At 38.8% G+C, this 20,570-nt stretch overlaps 2 protein-coding genes and 1 long non-coding RNA gene across 3 annotated transcripts; 1 reads left to right on the top strand and 2 right to left on the bottom strand.

Annotated features, from left to right (window-relative positions):
* Positions 1 to 63: 63 nt before the first annotated feature.
* c4h22orf23 (chromosome 4 C22orf23 homolog) lies at positions 64 to 2,690 on the bottom strand. Its single transcript, XM_041786360.1, has 7 exons — positions 2,610 to 2,690; positions 2,203 to 2,296; positions 2,024 to 2,086; positions 1,034 to 1,207; positions 747 to 869; positions 484 to 584; positions 64 to 274 (listed from the first exon to the last, which is right to left on the bottom strand). The coding sequence occupies exons 2-7, from the start codon at positions 2,294 to 2,296 to the stop codon at positions 185 to 187; spliced, it is 645 nt and encodes a 214-aa protein (XP_041642294.1). The 5' UTR covers positions 2,610 to 2,690; the 3' UTR covers positions 64 to 184.
* Positions 2,691 to 4,533: 1,843 nt separating this feature from the next.
* LOC121508045 lies at positions 4,534 to 5,847 on the bottom strand. Its single transcript, XR_005991778.1, has 2 exons — positions 5,674 to 5,847; positions 4,534 to 5,502 (listed from the first exon to the last, which is right to left on the bottom strand). It is a non-coding gene; the product is annotated as an uncharacterized LOC121508045 (long non-coding RNA).
* A 1,200-nt stretch (positions 5,848 to 7,047) lies between these two features.
* On the top strand, positions 7,048 to 10,523 carry klf1 (Kruppel-like factor 1 (erythroid)). Its single transcript, XM_041784536.1, has 3 exons — positions 7,048 to 7,352; positions 8,419 to 9,253; positions 9,361 to 10,523. The coding sequence occupies exons 1-3, from the start codon at positions 7,278 to 7,280 to the stop codon at positions 9,534 to 9,536; spliced, it is 1,086 nt and encodes a 361-aa protein (XP_041640470.1). The 5' UTR covers positions 7,048 to 7,277; the 3' UTR covers positions 9,537 to 10,523.
* The last annotated feature ends 10,047 nt before the right edge of the window (positions 10,524 to 20,570 follow it).

Raw genomic sequence — 20,570 nt, 5'->3', positions numbered from 1 at the left:
TCTTATTGCCAGACATCATATTCACTGCTGTATTGTTAGTAAAATGCTAAAGATGAAGCGGGAAGCATCCAGTACCACAAGTCAACACCCCATTGGAGTTGTATTGTTGACCAAATTTCAAAGTTCAAAATCTCCAGTCTCCTGCAGTGTGTCTGAACAAGTCTTCTTCAAGTGCATGCTTTTTTTATTCTGCAGCGTTTTCTTTCCTCTCAGAATTCATTGCATCTTTCTCAGTACTTTGTGCCTTCTCCAGCACTTCCAGTTCCCGTATTTTCTGTTGCAGTCAGAACAATTAAGTGCAGAATTTGAGAGAGAATAAATCATAAAAATGTGTCATTATTAATGCAATGCCCATTATTGATCAAACAGTATTAAATGGAAAATCAATGAAGTTTGAAAAAAAAAGACTACAAAGGCTTTCCCAACTCAGGACAGCAGTATACACACAAACTAAAACCAATAAATATTTTGATACGTATTTACCTGTGATATCTCAGTACTGATGATGTTAATGTACTGCTTCTCCTTGCCCAGAGAAGTCATATCTTCCAGAAACTGCCTCCTCTCATTAATCTCATCCAGCACTGCAAAAGCATCAATCTGGTTATGATTCGATTTTTTTAATGTATACTGTCTATATTTAGTTAAGCAGTACTTCAAGAATGATCCACGAGGCAGGCTAATTTTAAAAGGGATATACTCTTCTCTGTGTTTTCACATTATCTGTTACAACACCGTCACCTCACCTTCTTGATAGCGGTCTATCTCTTCTGGGTTCTCATATGCAGGAACTTTTTGTGTTAATGCTGCTTTTGGTTCTTCTGCTGCAAAAATATCTTGAAGCCTCTTCTTCTCTTTTTCTAAATCTCCTTGGATGGAAGGTGCAGAAAGGTAAATCATGTCTTAGAATAAAGAAATATCAGAAATTATTGCCCCAATTCTGAAAACATGGTATATTCCAAATGGTAGCAATATGGACCATCTATAACACAGAAACGCAAAGATGACAACTCTATCATATTCAAAAACATACTTGTAGGACCAGGGCGGAACTTTTCTCTTGCGTAGCTGTTCCCAGAACGACAAGCTTCAGCCATTCGCCTCTGGGGCTTGCCTGGGAACGATGTCTTGACAGATATATATGATTTAGGCTGTGAAGGGGATGTAGACCATGTAGGGTCAGAAGTTAAAGGTAGCGATGCTCCATCTATTGTTGGAAAGAAAAAAGTTCAAAGTAAAAGTAATGAGGCAAAGGTGCAACAGTAAAGTCAAAGCTTGTGTCCTGCAAATGACATTAGTTGATAATTCATATGTGGGGGTGGAAAACACCAGAGGGTTACTGTTATCGTTGCACCATTATGTCACAAGATGATAAATGCATTTTTAAAACACACATCTATTAAGCTTTGACTTAAAGCATTCAAATTGCATTTCAATGCTTTCAAATACTGTACATAGGTAGATCTATTTTTGATTTGATCTGTGCACAATACATAATGGGGTTTGTTGCACACAGCCTCAGAGATTCACTATTAGTCTGTTGCATGGATTCATTGTTAGACTGGCAACAGTGGCAAAAGAACACAAGTCTAAAAGTCATACTATTTTATCACATACTGTACTATACTATATAAACTATCTATAGTTAATGATCTCCATGTATAGACTGTAGCGGACATAAATTAATGAGCAGCAGAACCCTAGATAACTGCTATAATAAGCAATCTTTCATTAAAATTTGGATTTTTATTTTTTTTTTTAACTTTCATTTTAGCATGAATTAACCTAATGGCTTTAAACCACTTATTTTATGTATATGTTTTTTAGCCTGAATTTGTGGGGAAAGAAAAAGCAAGAACACCTTTACATTTTTCTTTTTTTTTTTTTTTTTTTTTTTAGAAGGCATTCCCATGACCCCATGGGGGTCCTGACCCCTTATTCAAGAACCACTGCAATACAGTGACAATACTTAAATGATCAACCTAATGAATCTTTCCCTTACTTATCAAAGTCTCACACTTACTCTGGAGGCACTTGTTGATTTTATTCGTCTGCAGGTTGTTGAGCCTTGATTCCTGCACCATTACTGAGCAAAGAAGATAACGTTGTAAGGAATTTATGTAAGCACAGAAAAACACATTCACCCACACAGAGACTACAACATATTTGTTTTCCATTGAAACCAGAATTGATATATCTTACATCTCAGCATATCCTGGGTCTCTTTGCTGTATTGGGTGGCTTTGGGATTATTCCACAATCCCCCACCAACCTTTCTTTGTGAAGAGGCCTCCATCTGCAGTCAGGGATACACAGAGGCAGTCCTATGTTACCTCTGTTGTAGTGTTAAAAGATTTATAGCTTTCAAGAGGACAAAGCTGCAAAAAAGAAGTGCAAATTTAAATCGAGTTATAACACGAGGAGGATCTATTTTTAAAGCAGTAGAGGAAATACTCAAATAAAAACTAACAATTATCATTCAGACTAAATGTCGGACACCTAACCGCTGTGTCAAATATTAAGAATTAGGTAAGAGTTGGAAGGGTACGAAGTTGTTGTTGACTATGAAAAGAGAGAACGCTGAATCTCAAAAATGAGAGCAAACTTACAGGTAAACCTCTTTTATTCGCCGTAAATTCCTTGTGAACGACGCTTCAGGTCATCCAACTTCTGTGTCGGTCTGTTGCTATGGCAACACTTCAGCAGCACTTCCGGGAGGGAAAAGACTTTTCTGTGTGCGTGTGTGTGATTTATAAAACAAAACAAAGCCTTATGCCAACATAATTATTTGATTTTATAAAATAATAACAGCGACAGTTTTTGAAACTTCGGGTTTTTTCTCTCCAAAAGCCAGCCGTAGCTACAATAAATGGCCACTAGATGGCCACTAGATGGAGACAAAGAACTATAGTTCAGGCGTATCGTCATTTGTTAGATCATGTGCAAAAACAAAGACGAGCTCATTATACACGGGCGTTTTCAAGTCCTGTTTATTTCAGGTTCTGGTGTAGATATGTTATTTAAGAGATATTTGCAACGTGGTGTAGCTAGATTGTCAGAAGTAAAAATCTTTCTGCAGCATATTTTTACAGTACCTGTAAACAAAACATATAAATATGATATAAAAAAATATTCATCCACTTGAATGTTTTAACCTTTTATTTATTTAATAAATCATTCGTGGTCAATATAATTGTCCTTGTTTTTACAAAAAACCCCATCAATTTCAAAGTGAGATTTCTATAGAATGATGTCATTTAGATAAATAAAATGTAATGTAAAATAATTGACTGCATGAATATTCATCCTCTTCAAGTCAGTATTTAGTAGATGCCCCTTTGGCTGCAATCACAGCACTGAGTCTGAGTGAATAGGTCTCAATCAGGCTTGCACATCTGGGCACAGCAATTTTACTCCATTCTTCTTCACAAAACTCAAGCTCTGTCGGGTTGCACAAGGATCAGGTATGAGCAATCTTTTTCAAGTCCGGCCACAAATTTTCTATCTGATTGAGGTCTAGGCTTTGACTTGGCCACTCCAGAACATTCACCTTGTAGTCTTTAAAACTTTTCTGTGTAGCTTTCGCTCTATGCTTTAGGTCATAGTCTTGCTGGAAAACCAATTTTCTCCCAAGCCATAGTTCTCATGCAGACTGAATGAGATTGTCCTCCAGGATTTCCCTATATTTTACTGCATTCATTTTTCCATCTATCTTTACAAGCCTTCCAGGGCTGGCTGCCTTGAAGCATCCCCATAGCATGATGCTGCCCTTAACTTACTTCACAGTCTGGATGCTGTGTTTGTGGTGATGTGCAGCGTTTGGTGTCCACCACACACAGCGCCTTGTCTGATCTCCAAAAAGCACTATTTTGGTCTCATCAAACCAAAGAATTTCTTCTGCTTGAACACTGAGTCTCCCACATGCCTTTTGGAGAATTCTAGTTGAGATTCAATACAAGTTTTTTCAAAATTGGCTTTCTCTTTGCCACTCTGCCATAAAGCTTCGACTGGTGATGCACCCAGGCACCAGTTGCAGAATCTCTCCCATCTCAGCTGCTGTAGTTTGTAACCTTTTTAACTCTTTCAGAGTAGTCATAGGTATCTTGGTGGCCTCTCTCACTAGTCGACTTCTTACAAGCTCACTCAGTTTGTGAGGACATCTTGATCTGGGCAGATTTACACATATTCTATTTCTTTATGATGGATTTCACTGAAAGCAGGGACTATTCAGTGCCTTGGAAATTTTGTTGTTTCCACTCTCTGACTTATACTTTTAAAAAACCTTTTCTCTGAGTTGCTTGGAGTGTTCTTTTGTCTTCATGGTCTAATGGTAGCCTTGAATATTGATATTCCAGTGACTTGACTTTCCAGACACAGGTGCTATTATACTACAATCACTTGAGACACATTCACTGCACTAATAAGATAAGATAAGATATTCCTTTATTAGTCCCACAAGGGGAAATTCCAATTTACAGCAGCAAAAAGTATCTTAGACAAAGCAGGCCATTGGCGACAGAAACACAATAGAAATAGAGAACAAATAAGAGTAGTATTGCAAGAGCACTAATAAATACAAAAATATGGAATATAAGGACATCAACTTACAAATTCTAAATACAAACAGTTATGTACAGGTTGGGTATATTACAGATTGGGTGTGGTGGAGATTTTAATATGTACACCTATACACACCCACACCCACACACCCACACACACACACACACACACATATATATATACACACATATATAAATATACAAACATGTGTACAGATTATACATATAAATTAGTTACTGCACAATTACTTGGAGCAGTTTCTGTTGTGGAGTCTGACAGCTGCAGGAAGGAAAGACCTGTGGTACCTCTCCTTCACACACTTGGGGTGTAGCATCCTGTCACTAATAGAGCTCCTTAGTGCAGTGAGTGTGTGTTGGAGGGGGTGGGAGTCTTTGTCCATCATGGAGGACAGCTTGGCTGTCATCCTCCTCTCCCCCACCTCCTCCACAGATTCCAGAGGGCATCCCAGGACAGAGCTGGCCTTCTTTATAAGTTTGTCCTGCCTCTTCCTGTCAGCTACTGTGATCCTGCTCCCCCAGCAGACCACGCCGTAGAAGATGGCCGAGCCCACAACAGAGTCATAGAAGCACTTTAGGAGTGCCCCCTGCACCCCAAATGACCTCAGCCTCCTAAGCAGATACAGTCTGCTCTGACCTTTTTTGTAAAGTGCAGTGGTGTTATCAGTCCAGTCCAGTTTATGGTTCAGATTAACACCCAGGTACTAGTAAGATGTCACCATCTCAATGTCCCTTCCCTGGATGTTCACTGGATGGGGGGGGGGGGGTGCTGACGGAAGTCCACAACCAGCTCCTTGGTCTTACCAGCGTTAATCTGGAGGTGGTTCCGCTGGCACCAGTCCACAAAGTCCTGGATGAGTCCTCTGCATGACTGGTCATCCCCATCTGTGATGAGGCCGACGATGGCAGAGTCGTCAGAGAACTTCTGCAGGTGGCAGGTGGGTGACAGGAGGGAAAAGTTTTTTTTAGCTCAGTGAGAGCTCATAACCAGAACCAGAATCTCAGTTTAGTCTTGTTTCAAAATGTGTTATCTACATTAAAGAAGCTTTCATCTCCTAAATAAAATACAACAATGTGCGCTTTATCCAATACTTACATCAAAATCTTACAAATTCACATCCTACTTCAAGGCCTTGGAAGAGAACTTGCCACTGCTTCAGAATGACTGATAGATCAACTTGTATTGTATTGTATGTTTAGAACCATTAGGAAACTATTCTGTAAGAACAGCAACCGTAGTTTTCAGTCTTGTGTAGTTTATTTTCTGATGTAATGAGAGTGTGTTTATCGTGGTGGGTAAGTCATCGAGGACCAGCAGCAGTCAGGAGCTCATTATCTGTGTAAAAACAGAAGCCTGCCTCTTACTCAGACCAACAGATAAACAGCAGCCAGAACATAATCATCTCCAACACAGCTCTTCTCAGAAGTCAGAGATGCATGCACTCACAGGGAAGACAGAGGCCAACCTGGATGTGTTTGGACGCCAAATGTGTCTAAATATCGTATAAAAAAGATGAGGTATTAATTTTCGAAAGATTCGTGATTTTCTTGGATGTGTGTGAGCAGGTAATGCACACATCTGGGTCCATGCTTCCTGGTGTTGACCATTGTTTATATTTTGTAATCACACTGACTGCCTCTACTTAGCTCTGTGCTAAAACATCAACGAAAACTGTCATTGTATGTTTTTTATACGTTATTAACTGTAAAGCTGCCTACACACTAAGCCCTGTGTATCAAAGTGTGCTTTATTAGATAGTCAGTAGACTTGAGATGGGCCAGTGTGAGGGGTAATTCTGCTGCATGACCTCTTGTAGGTCTTCATTATAAGCTAATATGAGTAGTTTTAAGTTCATCAATATGAAGATGATGTATTTACTTGTAGGTAATTACTGTAGTGCCCTGATTAATTTAGCCATTTTTCCATCTGAAGAAAGAAAAAAGTATGTGCTATTATTTGGTCATAATTTATGGCTTGATAGGTCATTTTATCAAATATTTTCAAATGAGTTCGACCCCTCCATCTTTAGTGTCAGAAAAGTAATCAGTGGGTCATTTGATATAAATGACCATTTATTAAAAATAAATGGTCTCTGCCACATCCTAATGGTAGTAAGCTGTAAAATGCACTTAACTTTTTTTAATCATTTTTAGTTTTTATTTTGGTGTCGTTTTCTTACTCTTTCTTTTTGTTCTTGTTACTGTATTTCTTGGTTGGGACACTTAAAGCAATGTTGAAAAAACAATAATAAGACCATGTTAAAATTACATTTTTGTTTTTTTTTCTCAGGAAATTTTTTTTTCTCTGAAACCGACACAAAAGGAAGACAGTGACTATGAGGTGAGATAGTAGAGCTTCCTAGTGATTTTAAATGAACCTTCTCTTAGGGACGGCTACAAAACTAATGCCCATGCTCCACCTCTTAACGGTCAAAACTACATGAGAAAGAGAGATTTGAAGAGAGACCTGCAGCTGACAGAGATAGACAAGAGAGAGGAGGGAAAGATAGGGGATGAGACAGGGGACGAATGGAGAAAAGGAGGCAGTTTTAGGAACCTGTTTCTGTGGCCCTTTACTACTGAAAGGGCTGGTGACCTGGGATTGTTCTCTTAACTATCTGTGTGTAACATAGTCGTGTAAAAATTACAGAAAGAAAAAAGAAACGTAACTTTTGTTGTTTCGTCACATCAAACTACCCGATGGCTATTACACAGGCAGTGCTCCCCTCCTTCAGCTCCTTCACCAACATCGCTCACTCCAGTGACAGTATGGAAGTAAGTGTTTTTGGCTGAATTTTTTAAATCTTCATGGAAACTGAAAGAAAACATCATTAAAAGGGAACTTGTATGTTAATCTAAAAGTTGACAAATGGCAACAAATCGAATTCCATAACTTAGAATGGCATGTGTATGTCCATTCATTATCCATACTATTGCACAAATAATATGTACTAGTATTCTTAACCACTTTTTAAACTATCACACTCCAACTTTTGAGACCAAACTGTTAAAAATGTAAGTCACACCACCTTAGTGGGAAGAGTTTAGGAGAAGGCTGGTAAGCCCAGAGAAGAGCTTTTTAATCTCTAGGAGTTTATTTTATTATGGCAAATCTAGTATTAGTTGTAACTGAATCCATGGAAAACTGATAAATGTTGATTGTATCACTTCTTAAATTTGTTAAAGTCCTTTTCTTTGAAATTTGAATCATCGAGATCTTAAACTTAAGTATTTCAAATATCACTGTCAGTGTTACCTTATAAAAACTGTATCACCAATTTGAAGTGTTTGGAATTCTTTAGAATTGATTTACCTCAAACTGTGGCTAATATCTTACTCCTATTCCCGTAGACATTATTTTTTAGAAATATATATAATGTGCCTCATAATCTGAAGATTTTTTGCAGGGGAGAGACTTCTTACTTTATTTTTTTGTCTGAAAGGTCTGGTTTCATATTTTCAAGCTGTTCTCTAAGAATATAGTGCTATAATTATGACCAAATGTAGTTTATATTCGTTACAAACTAATCCAACATTAAAGCAGACAGTGTGCCAGTGATGGGCATTTATGATCCTAGTATGTTCTCAGAGTTCTGAGCAGAACAGTCTGACTGTGACTAACCATGGTGGTTTTGTTTGAAGTGAGTCTTATTTCCTTGACAGTGTTTCTACCAACAGTTAGACAACACAGAAAGCAGAGTCCTCCTGATAGCTTTGAAAGGAAAAAACTATACTTGAAAACAAGAATATGAATTTTGTACACAATTTACATTTGTTAAGAACAATTTAAGTAACAAACAACATTTCAGCTAACATACAGTTGCTCTCCAACATCTCCTAGGTGTGGAAATCTGAAAGTAACGCTCTTTCTCTGGATTGTCTGAACAACAAAATGTCACCATGCAGCTCTGAGCAGCAGCAGGTTTCTCAAAAAATGACTGAAGAACTCCTGGATGATGACAGCCAGGCATCCTGGGATATTGAGTTCCTGTTGTCTGACTGGAGCAGCCCATCACCGGACCTCAACCCCTCCTTGGACAACAGTGATCAACAACTTCCACAGTTAGACCCAAACAAAGCATACCGAGAAGCAGCCATGTATAAAGACCCTCCAGCACAGGAGCATCTGCAGATGAACTGTGGAGGCCACATGGCGGAGCTTCTGTCCCCTGCTGAAACCACAGCAGTAGTCCAGCCTGAGCTGTACCTCCATGGTTATCATGACAGCCAGAGGGGTGTGTCTGAATTTCCCATTGTTCCCAATAGAGATCAATTTGGCTACTCCCAAAGTGGCAGCGTGGGGAGGCACAGTGAAGGAAACCATAGTAAAGTCTTATGTGACTTTAACCCTTTCTATCAACCACCCTCAATGGTGACCTTCCCAGACAGCAAGTTTATACCACCACATGTTGTGACCTCTGACCCCCATCTCTACGGCTACACTCCAGACTTTACCCACAATGGTAACCTTTATTGTGACTACAACCACTGCCAGGTAACAGGCCATCTGCCCCTGCTGATTGGATCACAGCTGCCCCCTAGTGGCATGGAGGGAAAGCGTGGGCGGAAGCCCATAGGGAAAAAGAGGCCCGCCATCCACAGCTGTGAATACCCAGGCTGCAGCAAGACCTACACCAAGAGCTCACACCTTAAGGCCCACCTCCGCACCCACACAGGTACACTCCAGTGGCAAAAGAGACAACACCAAAAAACCTATTTCAAATTCATGATAAAAATCTCAAATGTGTACTATAATAACAATCTGTTATTGTTTTTTGGTCAGGGGAGAAGCCTTACCACTGCTCCTGGGAGGGCTGCAGCTGGAAATTTGCCCGCTCAGATGAGCTGACTCGGCACTACCGCAAGCACACAGGCCAAAAACCCTACCAGTGTCTGCTCTGTCAGAGGGCCTTCTCCCGCTCTGACCACCTGGCCCTGCACATGAAAAGACATGCTTGATGCTCACACATACATCCATGATCACAAAACGCTTCAATGAAAAAATATATAGCCTATATAACACATTATTTAAAGTGTATTCCTATTATTATTTAACTGGTTAACATACAGACAGAGCAGGAACAGGACCAGGATAACTGACGACACTGCAAGTAGTAAAATAGTAGCATATATCATTGTGTAAGTGCTCCTCTGTGGATCTTCAACATTTGCTTCTATACTTAACAATTACATTTAACAAAGTAGTTACTCTTTTCAAGAGACTTTGCTCACAGAGCACACATCCAGTCTGGATGGATTAAAAAAATTAACTTTTCCATTTAATCTAAAAGGGTCAGTTCAAGAACAGGCCCATAATGTAGACTTTTAGCAGCATCTTATAGCATTCTTTTGGCGATAAAGGGCACTGACATGGTATCCACAGTGGACATGTAGACAGCAAACATCAACACTAATAATGGACATATGACACATGTTTGTAATATTGGAGTACAATACAATACATGGTCTATCCTGTATAACTCACAAATTCTTAACCACAACAAGACAGCAGCGATGCAACATCACTGCAGAGATAATCAGATATCTTTGATTTATTTCTATTACAGCTATTAAGAATTTTTATTGTAATGTATAAAAACTTAAAGGATATGATGACTTTAATTATAGAATTGAAGCAGGTTTTTTTTGGTTCTTAACTTTTTTTTTTTGTTTCTTTGGGGGTTTTAATTTAAGGAAAATTAAGCTGTTGTATCAGCTTAGGGTTAGGGTTAGGCTTAGGGTCTCATCAAGCAGATTTTAAAACTGTAAATAATTTGCAGCTTTAACTGTTCTTTATTATCCTCTACAAAGAGCAGCATATTTATTAATACAACCCTAAAATGACTGGAATATATGTTTGTAAAATGTTTATATATTATCAAATGTGTTTAAAGTAATTTGACTATTGTTTTCAATGACACGATTCTAATAAAAAAAAAGACCTCTTATGCTGTAAAACTGATCACTTTGCACCATCAAAGAGTGGAGTTGATGACCAAAGTCTTATGTGCAGGCCAACAGCCATGCAGGGTAAAAAACCTGACACTGAATTTCATACTTTTTAAGGCCTTTTCAAGACTCTTCTTATATTTTAAGACCCAATTGCATCTTCATTTTTTCTACCCGTTTGAGAAGCAACACATCTTTCTATTTATAACATCTATAGAAGTCAACATACACAAAGGATTAAATCAAAAACTATTATTGATGGCTGTCTGAGAAACTCTTCCATGCAGTGGGCACTGGTAATAGTTTGGGAATCATGGAGAAGACGGCCAGTTCTGTTCACCCATGATGGAACATGGTGCACATGGCACATGTAGCCTGCACATTTTTCCATCAAATTTGAAGCAGACATATTTGTTTAAAAAAAAACACAGATTTAACATTTTATATTTTTTCTTGCGCTAATTTCACCCAAATATTGAATTTCATTTTGAAAACCCACAACTTCTGTTTAATCTATTGTTTGGAAACAGGGTTGCACAGTGAGTGCATGTTACAGATTTCTATTAAAACAGGAAGGCATTTGTCACTAAAAAACACTACTTATATGTGCAAGACAAGATCAGAAGAGAGAGAGGTAAGGGGTCAGGGGAAATGAAAAAGAGTTAGGATGTAATGCTTGTATTTGGCCTTTGGAGGGCAGCTTTTGCTCAAACAGCCCTACAGGCTAGTTGACAGCTTTGTGTTCAATGTTTCTAAGCTGGGGAGGGGTGAGCTCAGGACAAGAATCTGTTTATGTAACTGCGCACTCACTGATTCAGTCTGATTATGTCAGATGTACTCATTATGTAGCACCCTGTCTCTCTTTGGCATACATGGGCACACATGTATGGTGTACCCTCAAGGAAGTGAAATTATAGGAACACAATCAGACAAAAATATAAGCACAGACTACTTAAACAGTTTTGTAAATAAAGTAGACATAATGTCACTTTATTTTTGCTACCATCTAGCATGACCCATGATACAGTTTCTTTCACATATAATTCAAACAGTGAAACATTACAAAATCCATTGTTTTGTTAAAGTACCATAAAAGTAGATCTCTATTTTCCTACAACAGAAATTTGCTCAGTGAGTGAATCAAGTAATGACAATTTGTGTAGTTAACCTATAGAAATGAATAATGATCCAATCTCAGATTACTTTTCCATATGTTGTGAGTGTGGCTTCATAAATAATGCCTTTGCATTGCACTGTGGGAAGTAATATGTGAAGAATTTTTTGTAATATGATTTATTCTCAGGGCAAAATTCTACTTTCTTATTAGCCTCTCCCTTTGTGTCTGTTTCAACAAAGACTCCCACTTTTATAAACACACAAAACATGTTTCTTTCTGTTTGAAAACAAATGACATAATAGGGTCATAGCTGGAATCATTCATACATTATTTGACAGAGGGAAAAAAAAACAACCTGATCTGGAGGTGTAGCAACTAACCTAACATTTGATTTATCAACACTGATGTGGAGTAAAAAACCTTAGGCTTTGCTGTGTCAAAGATGTCCCTGCCTCCACTCAATAACTCTGTTGTTCTGCTGTGCTCACACACTGTTATCTGTTATTCTGCTTACAGCATGTCCGCCTATAGGAGAAGAGAAACAATTCCATTTTTAAAGGAAGTTTAAGCTACAGGTTGTGTTTGGCTAAAATTAAAGTGAGAAATTGAGCCTGTGACCACCGGCCCATACACATCAGCACAGCTCCAGAAAACTAGACCTACTGCCTGCCGGCTATGCCTCAACAAAGTTTTTAATTGCTCTACAGTGAAAGTGCAATGATGGGTCAAGAGGAGGTGACAGGGTGTTTCCTGTGGTACAAACGTTATAAGCATTAGGAGTGGAAAGTAACTACATTTACACAAGCTACTGTGACTGAATAGCTTTTTGTATATTTTTGAGTAGTTTTTAAAATCACTACTTTAACCATTACTTAAGTACATTTTAAGTGAAGAATTGTACTAAGTTACATTTTAAAAAGCATCAAGTACTGAGTAAAAAAATCAATACTAAAAGCCACAACAAGGAGGTCCAATCTTCTTGCCAACAAATGAAAACGACCAGTCGTATGGCGTTCACAACACATAGGGGTCAGTACGTGCACATAGCAGGAGAATGATTCCATATTTCTTCCTGAAACAGTGGTCGTATTGTACTTTAGGTTAGATCCCACCTTATAATAAATAAGCTGGTTGCAGGTCCATGTTTTCTTGTTGTTATCACACATTAAGGACAGATCAGATTTCACTGTGAAAGCCCCTTGACTATCAACAGTATCTACTCAGTACTCAGTACTACCAGTCAATTTTAAATGACTTACTTTTTACTCTTACTTGAGTAGATTTATAGAGCAGTACTTTTACTTCTACTCCAGTAAATTTTAACCAGAGTAACTGTACTTTTACTTGAGAACAACAGTCTGGTACTTTTTCCACCTCTGGCAATGACTGATGATGAGGCCTTAAAGACCTTAGACCTCTAAAATGTAATCTGCTTGAGTCATGATGAACATTTGTGCAAAATTAATAACCACATAAAACATTTTTCAAGAACAGTATTCTTACAGCATTGCAAAAATCAGGCCATCCTTGTCTTAAAGCAATGCTGAAAAACTTGTCCATGCATTTGTTATCTCTAGGTTATCTCTAGTTATTGTAATTTCCTTTAATCAGGCTGCCCTTGTAAGTCACTAAATACCATTCAAATGGTCCAAACTGCTGCTGCTCATGTACTGACTCGAGCTAAGAAAGGCCATCACATTACTCCAGCCTTAGCTTCTCTTCATTGGCTCCCTATTAAATCTAAAACAGAAATCAAAATTCTTCTTCTCACTAACAAATTTAGCCTCTGCCAAGGTTGCCCCTTGGCTCCAGTTCTGTTTGTGATTTTCATGGGCAGGATCCCAAGGCGCAGCTGGGGGGAGGAGGGTTTCTGCTTCTGGAACCTTTTGTTGTTTTGTTGTTTCTCTTGTCCCTCTTTCTGCATCCCCCTTGTTTTCTCTTCCCGCTTCTCCCCCACCCCTAACTGTTTCCAACCCCAGTGAGGCTTGTCAGATGTCTGTCAACATGAGTCTGGTTCTACTAGAGGTTCCTGTCCGTTAAAGGGTAGGTTTTTTTCTCCCCACTGTTACAATGCTAAATGTTGCTTCACATTCACATTTGCTCTTAATAATAATGATGATACAGTAGGAGTACAGTCTAGGCCTGCTCTCTGTGTAAAGGGTCTTGAGATAACCAGAAATGAATTGGCACTATACGAATAAAGCCTTTGCTCAGAGGCATACAAGCATGAAGGTCTTCTGATAATCATAGCTCAGCTCAAGAAAGCCATTATTATTCAGTCAGGGTATAAGACTGCACTCACATCACAAGACATCTCACATCAGCATATAAATGCACCACATTTTTAGGGAAAGCTAGAAAGAGCCATGGGGCTCCAAATTCTGCTGCGTTTCAAGTGAATCATTTGAGGTAAGGGTTTAGGAATTTAGAGGTAATGTGAGGACAAAATTCTAACCTCTAGTGCCCCCAAAAGAACAAAAAATTCTTTGACAAATCTCCTTTCTAGTTCCACTTTCTGGTTCCTTGCCCCCTCTTTATATAACACTTCACCACTGGAGAGGTTACTGTGCAACATTCACATAGTTACAGCAATATTTATTAGTTAACAGTCTGTAAAAACATGAAAGAATTAGTGAAAACCCTAGGGAGAAAAAGTCAATTCCAATCATGCAATTTTCTGCGCGTGCTTGCTTGCTCATAGTAAATCATTCTAGTTTCATATTTTGTGTGACTGGACATGAGGCTGAATAGTAGTTGTATTTTTTGTTACTAGGTAGGAGCACATTTATCTTTATTTTGTGAGGGAAAACACATTTTTAGTTGCCCAGCAAAAGCAGAACAAGTCCGGATCAAACATTAATATAAAAAAGTTGGTTGCCTTCCTTCCATCTAGTAGCTTTGCTGTCCTTCTTGCCTTATCCCTGTCCAGCCATGCCATGTCATTTCTTTAAAAAGGCTCTTCCAGCTGCCCCACCAAGTTAAGCTCAATTTTTGGGTACCTTATAATTAGCTTTCTTTACTGTGGTTTACTCTGAGTATGCATCTTATCCTGTTCTTGGGTCCATTCTTGTCACATTGAAATATACACCAAGTAAAATAATTGAGGTTGTAAAATAAAAATGAATAATGAATGGACATAGTCATAACGTATATGTAAGTTTTATTTAGTTTTTACAAACAATGCACAAATGTTAATGTATGTTGTGCATTGTTTCAGACATAGTTATATCATTTCCTCATTTAACAACTATGTTTGACTGTTTTTGTGTGTCTGTGTTTTTATTTTTTTTATTTTTTTTAATCAAACCTTGCTATTTAACAGATAATACTGTACAGGGTTCTTACACACTTTCAAAATCAAATATACAACTTTTTAAGACCTTTTTGTTTTGGGAAAACCTGTAAAAATTAGCGTGGTCTGCATGGATTTTTAAGTTTTCAAGCTGGACGCCCAGATGTTACATAACTGGACTGTGTTTAACAACTGTATAGAGTGTATTTGATCACAGTGAGACAGATCAATCAGAGAGGGGTCTGGGGGACCTCCCCAAGGAAATTTAGCCATTGAAACACTAAACTCCCTTAATTCTGGAGAACAATTATGCAACAATTTGTAGAGGAAGATGTTTAAAAATGTATAAGGTTGGCTAGAAAACAAAGATATGATAAGAACACGTCTTAGTTAATGGCCTTCAAAAATTTAAGACCTCTTACTGGTTAAAAACAGACTTATATGACTTTCTAAGGCCTTAAGAGATTCCAAGGATCTGTAGGAACCCTGCATTGCAGATTTCATTATAAAATCACTATTTTCTGCTATAACTAGATTTTGGTCATTTGAAGCAAACACAACCTGCTGTAGCTTTAACTTCCTTTAAACAATGTATTGTTTCTCTTCTCCATCAGGCACAGACATGTTATAACATCCATTCACAGGCAGCAGTGTGTAAACACAGAAAAACAGAGTAATTAAGTGTAAGCACAGACATCTTTGACACAGAAAAGCCACTTCAGTTCATAAACACACTTCTGTCATACACAGAGTTACAGAAAAAACTCTCAGACACCATTCACTCTGCAGTACACTGGAGGGCTAATATTCAAGCAGCTCTCACTCTCCAGTGATTATCTATAAATAGATTTTGTTGCAGTATTTACCCTGCAGCTACATAGAAGTCACAAAAAGTCAAATAGTCCATGAGACAGGAGAAATAATGATTTGTGATTGGCACAGAAGAATAACTTCTGTTTCCTATCCGCAATCACTGCTTAGTTCATTTCACTTACGGCAACTTTTTGTGGATAATTGTTTGCAGTTACACAGCCTTACATATGGGGATCTTGGCTTTCTGTCCAAAAGAAGGATGAGGATTAGAGTGGTGAAAGTGGTGTTGACTCTGGGTCCAAGTGGATCGAGTGATGTAAAAAGGGGCGAGCGAGAAAGAGAACAGGGTAGAGCAAGGGAGGGAGGCGTGTCAGCTGGTTCACCTGATATGAACTTGACTGAACACATACAAAGTCTAATGAGGCTACTGTTCACCCTACACTAACATCATCAACAACATATTAGCTTTTCTTCTGAATCTTTAGTGAATCTGCCACATACCTATGAACACTTACTCAATCACACTTTTACTTCAGTATTTTAGTACCCTTGTTCACATACCAACTAGCCCTGAGCCATAATGCCCATTTCACTGATGAACTTGGGGGGACTCAGAAAAGACATTTGAAGACATAAATGGTTGAATCAAAGCTGCAAGAGCCTGATAATCTTATTAGAGTGAGGAAAAACAAAACTGTGCTGATCTACTATTTGAACCCCCCACAGATGGTACTGCATCATCCAACAGACTCTATGTTATGTTCAAAAAGATGTCAAAATTGATCAAATTTGACAAAGTTCCCCCTGAGAGCCATTGGTCTAACTGTCTTGCATGCCAAATACTTATAATAAACTGACTTTGGAATTTAGTCCTGGCGTGTGGCCTCTCTATCAACCCAACAACACAGCAATACTTACATAACCTAAACTACCTTTATCCCATTGGTCTTAACGTGTAAACTAAAAGTGAGAAGTGAGTAACTTATCCTCTAAAAGTAGTTTGTTTTCAATTAATACAAGAACACAGATTTTTCTACTCTTAACTTATGCTGACCTATGATATAATTTTAATGAAGAATACAGAAAGCCTCCAGGGTACAAGGTATCATGTACTACTCACACCCAGACCAATAAAGATAAAAACAAAAAGATCTTTTATGACTCACTGTCACTAAATCTTTCACCTGTGTTGTAATACAACTAAACAGAAATGCCTTTTTAGTGGTTTAAATAGTTTGCCTGTTCATTATTTTTGTAACAAAGATTTCCTGTTTCCATGTTGTTTTTGTACCTTGTACATAACTAAAAAAAGTAGTAGATTCCCCCATACACTATCAAATGTGCATTGTTTATATTGTTTATTCTTTTTACTAGATACTGTCCATCCTTTTTTGATTCACGCTGGCACACATTTTAACATCATATGTGAAAAAATGTCAAAGTAAACAACTGTGCCTCATATTTGATCCTACCTTGTTGAGACCACCCTGCAGCCAGATATCATACAATGGTCAGACTCAGTCAAGCAAGTTTTCATGCTTGAGCTCATGGTGCCATGGTAAGAAGGGATGGAGGAAGCTTATAAGTGCAAAAGAGCAAAGTATGAGGAACTGAGGGACAGCTATTAAAGAGGGGCTGGAGAACCAAGTATTGGCCTGTGGAGATCTGGTGTTAGGACTTTGCAGGCCAGTCACTCTGGAGAGCTTTTACAGAAGAGAATAGCCATTACCAAAATCACAGACACAGCTGACAAAGCATCATGATGGCTCTGGTTAAAGAGGGCTGATCTGTGGGTGACCACTGGTGCACATGCTGAGGTCTGACAAGCCCTGGTTAGGGTGCCCAGAAGAGGGTGTATGATATTCAAAAGAATTGAAACCCCTGTTGATCCTAGGTTACATCACTTATGATATGCCCTTGCATTGCATCTTGAGGATGTGTTTCTAAAGTCAAGCAGGTCCATTCACCAAGTGTTGACTGTTTCAGCATGGGAGATCAGCTTAACTGACTGTTACTGGACTTTATGTTAAATGCTGATGTAAGTTTGTTGACATGTTTAATCATGTCATGTCATTAGTGAACACTGTGATTAAAAATCATAGCACAATTAAAGAATGCACACTTTGAAGAAACTTGTAGTGTTTTATATGCATGGGGGAAGGGCCAGCAGCAGATTGCTCTGGGAACAATGTACCTTTTTTCTCTGCACCCTCACCCCATGTGAACTTTCAGCACTCAGCAGTCCTCAGATGCTCTCACGCTTTGTGTACGTATTAGGTAACAGCTCTCTTTCTGTTTACAATATCAACTTGCATTCAAGTGAATCACTCCCTCTTTAGTGTCAATATGGTTTCTTTTATAATACAGGCTTAAAGAATAAAACATTAACTCTCCGGTGCAATAATAACTTTGAAATGTTCTGTTTTTTTCCTAACAAAGGGAGGTCATCAGAAACAGAACTGAGTTCATTAAATGAATGATGTTACCCATTTTAAATCTAAGGTGATACAAGTAAGAATACACTCATATGAACTTTTTTGTTTTTTTTAGAAACAAATTAGACATAATAGATATATCAGTTTAGTTACCTGTAACTCCTTGTTATGGTTGGTCACCGTCACAGGGCAAATGAGGACAAGTGATCATGACCATTGTGCCTACATGGCTTGAGGATGACCTCACTAGCACTGACGTTAAAAAAGGTGATTGGAAAAACAAACTGTGTAACGACCTTTGCAGTATGAGAACATCTAGAAATACTTCTTATGTAGGCCTATGTGGTATAACTAGAATCACTACTTAGTTGATTTTTGAATAATTTAGTTTGTGATATCAGTACAGAATTCAAATAGGCCTGAGCAAAAGACTGTGACGCTTGATTATAATAGAGGACTTCTTCCTATGTTTGCTGTTGAGGTGGATGACAGGTTACAAAAAGCACTGGAACGTTAAAAAGACTCAATATCAGAGACAACGAGAATTTAAAAGTTAGGTCTGCCTGTTTATTTTTAAAAGATACATGTGCATATCTTGGATGAAAGGGGTAGGCTATCCTCAAAACCAACCACTTTAACCGGGCCTCCTCAGCAGTTCACATGGGTATATACTCTGTTCTTTTTTTTGCATTTCTGTTTTCATGCTTTTCTATGGCGTGGCAATTTGTGGACCTTTGCCTTCCAAAAGAAAAATCAAGCAGCAGCCCACCTGAAGACTGTAGTAGTAGTGGCTATCCAATGAAACTCTAGGCTGAAGCAAGGGTAGGTCTGTTTGTGTAGAATATAAACTTAAAACAAAAAGTAAGGCAATTTGTGTTTGGTACATTATGTCTTTGTTGTAACAATGCTTCTTGGTAATGAATCTTATATCGCTGGAAAGCCTGTTTATTACCCTTTTCAATGATGCCACATTTGTAAGGATCATGCATTTGTGGGATGAGCAGCAGAGTTGAGTATGTGGGTTGCGCCCATGAAAAATGTGCCAAATCTTCTCTGCCAGTGCCAAACAGATTATTTTGCCGTTGCTATTTACTTGTTTTGAGCTTCTGGTACCCACAGGTGCTGCCAATCAGGTGCCTGATTGGCAGCACCTGTGAGCATGGGCCCTGCTACAGTAGTCAGTAGATGTCTGCTTCAAGAATCGGCATGCCACGTTTGACTGATCTGGATAGAGCCCATCGGTTGGGCAACTTCAAGCTGGTGTTCTGCAAAACCAAGTTGCAGCATTGTTTGGAGTGAACCCTAGTACCATCTCCAAACTGAAGGCCAAGTTCCATATAATGGGGAATGTCAGAGACAGGCCGCGAAGTGGGCGTCCCAAGAAGACAACACCCCAAGAATACTGTTTTCTCACCCTGTCAGCAAGAACTCTATCCTCCAAGATGACAACAGTAGCCCACACAGAGCGAGGTTAATCAGAGACTACCTCCAGAATTTGAGAGTGGAGAGGATGGAATGGCCTGCCAGCAATTCTGACCTCAACCCCATTAAACACTTGTGGGATCAGCTTGGGTGTGCTGTTTGTGCCAGAGTGACCAACACAACCACACTGGCTGACTTGCGACAAATGCTGGTTGAAGAATGGGATGCCATCCCACAGCAGTGTGTGACCAGGCTGGTGACCAGCATGAGGAGGAAGAGCCAGGCTGTTGTGGCTGTGTATGGTTCTTCCACACGCTATTGAGGCTCCTGTTTGTTAAATGAATAAATTGTTAAACTGTCAATATGTCTTGTTTCTTCAGACTTCAATCATCCAAACACCAAACAAGATTCAATGGCAGAATCAGCTGCTTGGCACTGGCAGAGAAGAATTGGCACATTTTTCATGGGCGCAACCCACATACTCAGCTCTGCTGCTCATCCAACAAATGCATGATCCTTACAAATGTGGCATCATTTAAAAGGTTAATAAACAGGCTTTCCAACAGTATAAGATTTATTATATGCATATGTATATATGTATAAAAAAAATAACGTACCAAACACGAATTGCCTTACTTTTTGTTTTAAGTTTAGATATTTTAGTTACTTATTAAAATAATCTCGCGGTATCTTTGTTTAGGCGTCTTATTTAATATCATCGCTTGGTTTCCGCAATGACGTGCCTATCTCATCGTTTGACCCTGTACAGAAGCTCTGTCAGGATTTCCAGGGAGCTCCTTTGATTTTATTGCCGTTTATTGTAGCTATTTGTTTCCACTAACAGGACCGGCAGACATACTCGTACACATACTCGTAAGGAGGGAGGCTTGGAGTGGAGGGGGGTCACCTGGGGTGAGGGTCATACTCGAATGAACAGTTAAACCGCCCCAGACACGAGAGAGAGA

Source organism: Cheilinus undulatus, linkage group 4 (assembly GCF_018320785.1).
Source record: "Cheilinus undulatus linkage group 4, ASM1832078v1, whole genome shotgun sequence".
Classification (NCBI taxonomy): domain Eukaryota; kingdom Metazoa; phylum Chordata; class Actinopteri; order Labriformes; family Labridae; genus Cheilinus; species Cheilinus undulatus.
The sequence above is the reverse complement of the archived record's forward strand: the minus strand, read 5'-3'. Positions and strand labels throughout refer to the sequence as shown.

Bases quoted from the DNA above. Each gene is read 5' to 3' on its own strand.
- c4h22orf23 (XM_041786360.1), bottom strand. From the start codon at position 2,296: ATGGAGGCCTCTTCACAAAGAAAGGTTGGTGGGGGATTGTGGAATAAT. The intron at 1,208-2,023 runs GTAAGTGTGAGA...TTCCAACAATAG, and splicing joins AATCAACAAGTGCCTCCAGA to ATGGAGCATCGCTACCTTTA. The intron at 870-1,033 runs GTATGTTTTTGA...CTTCCATCCAAG, and splicing joins GTTCCGCCCTGGTCCTACAA to GAGATTTAGAAAAAGAGAAG.
- klf1 (XM_041784536.1), top strand. From the start codon at position 7,278: ATGGCTATTACACAGGCAGTGCTCCCCTCCTTCAGCTCCTTCACCAAC. The intron at 7,353-8,418 runs GTAAGTGTTTTT...AACATCTCCTAG, and splicing joins ACTCCAGTGACAGTATGGAA to GTGTGGAAATCTGAAAGTAA. The intron at 9,254-9,360 runs GTACACTCCAGT...TTTTTTGGTCAG, and splicing joins CCACCTCCGCACCCACACAG to GGGAGAAGCCTTACCACTGC.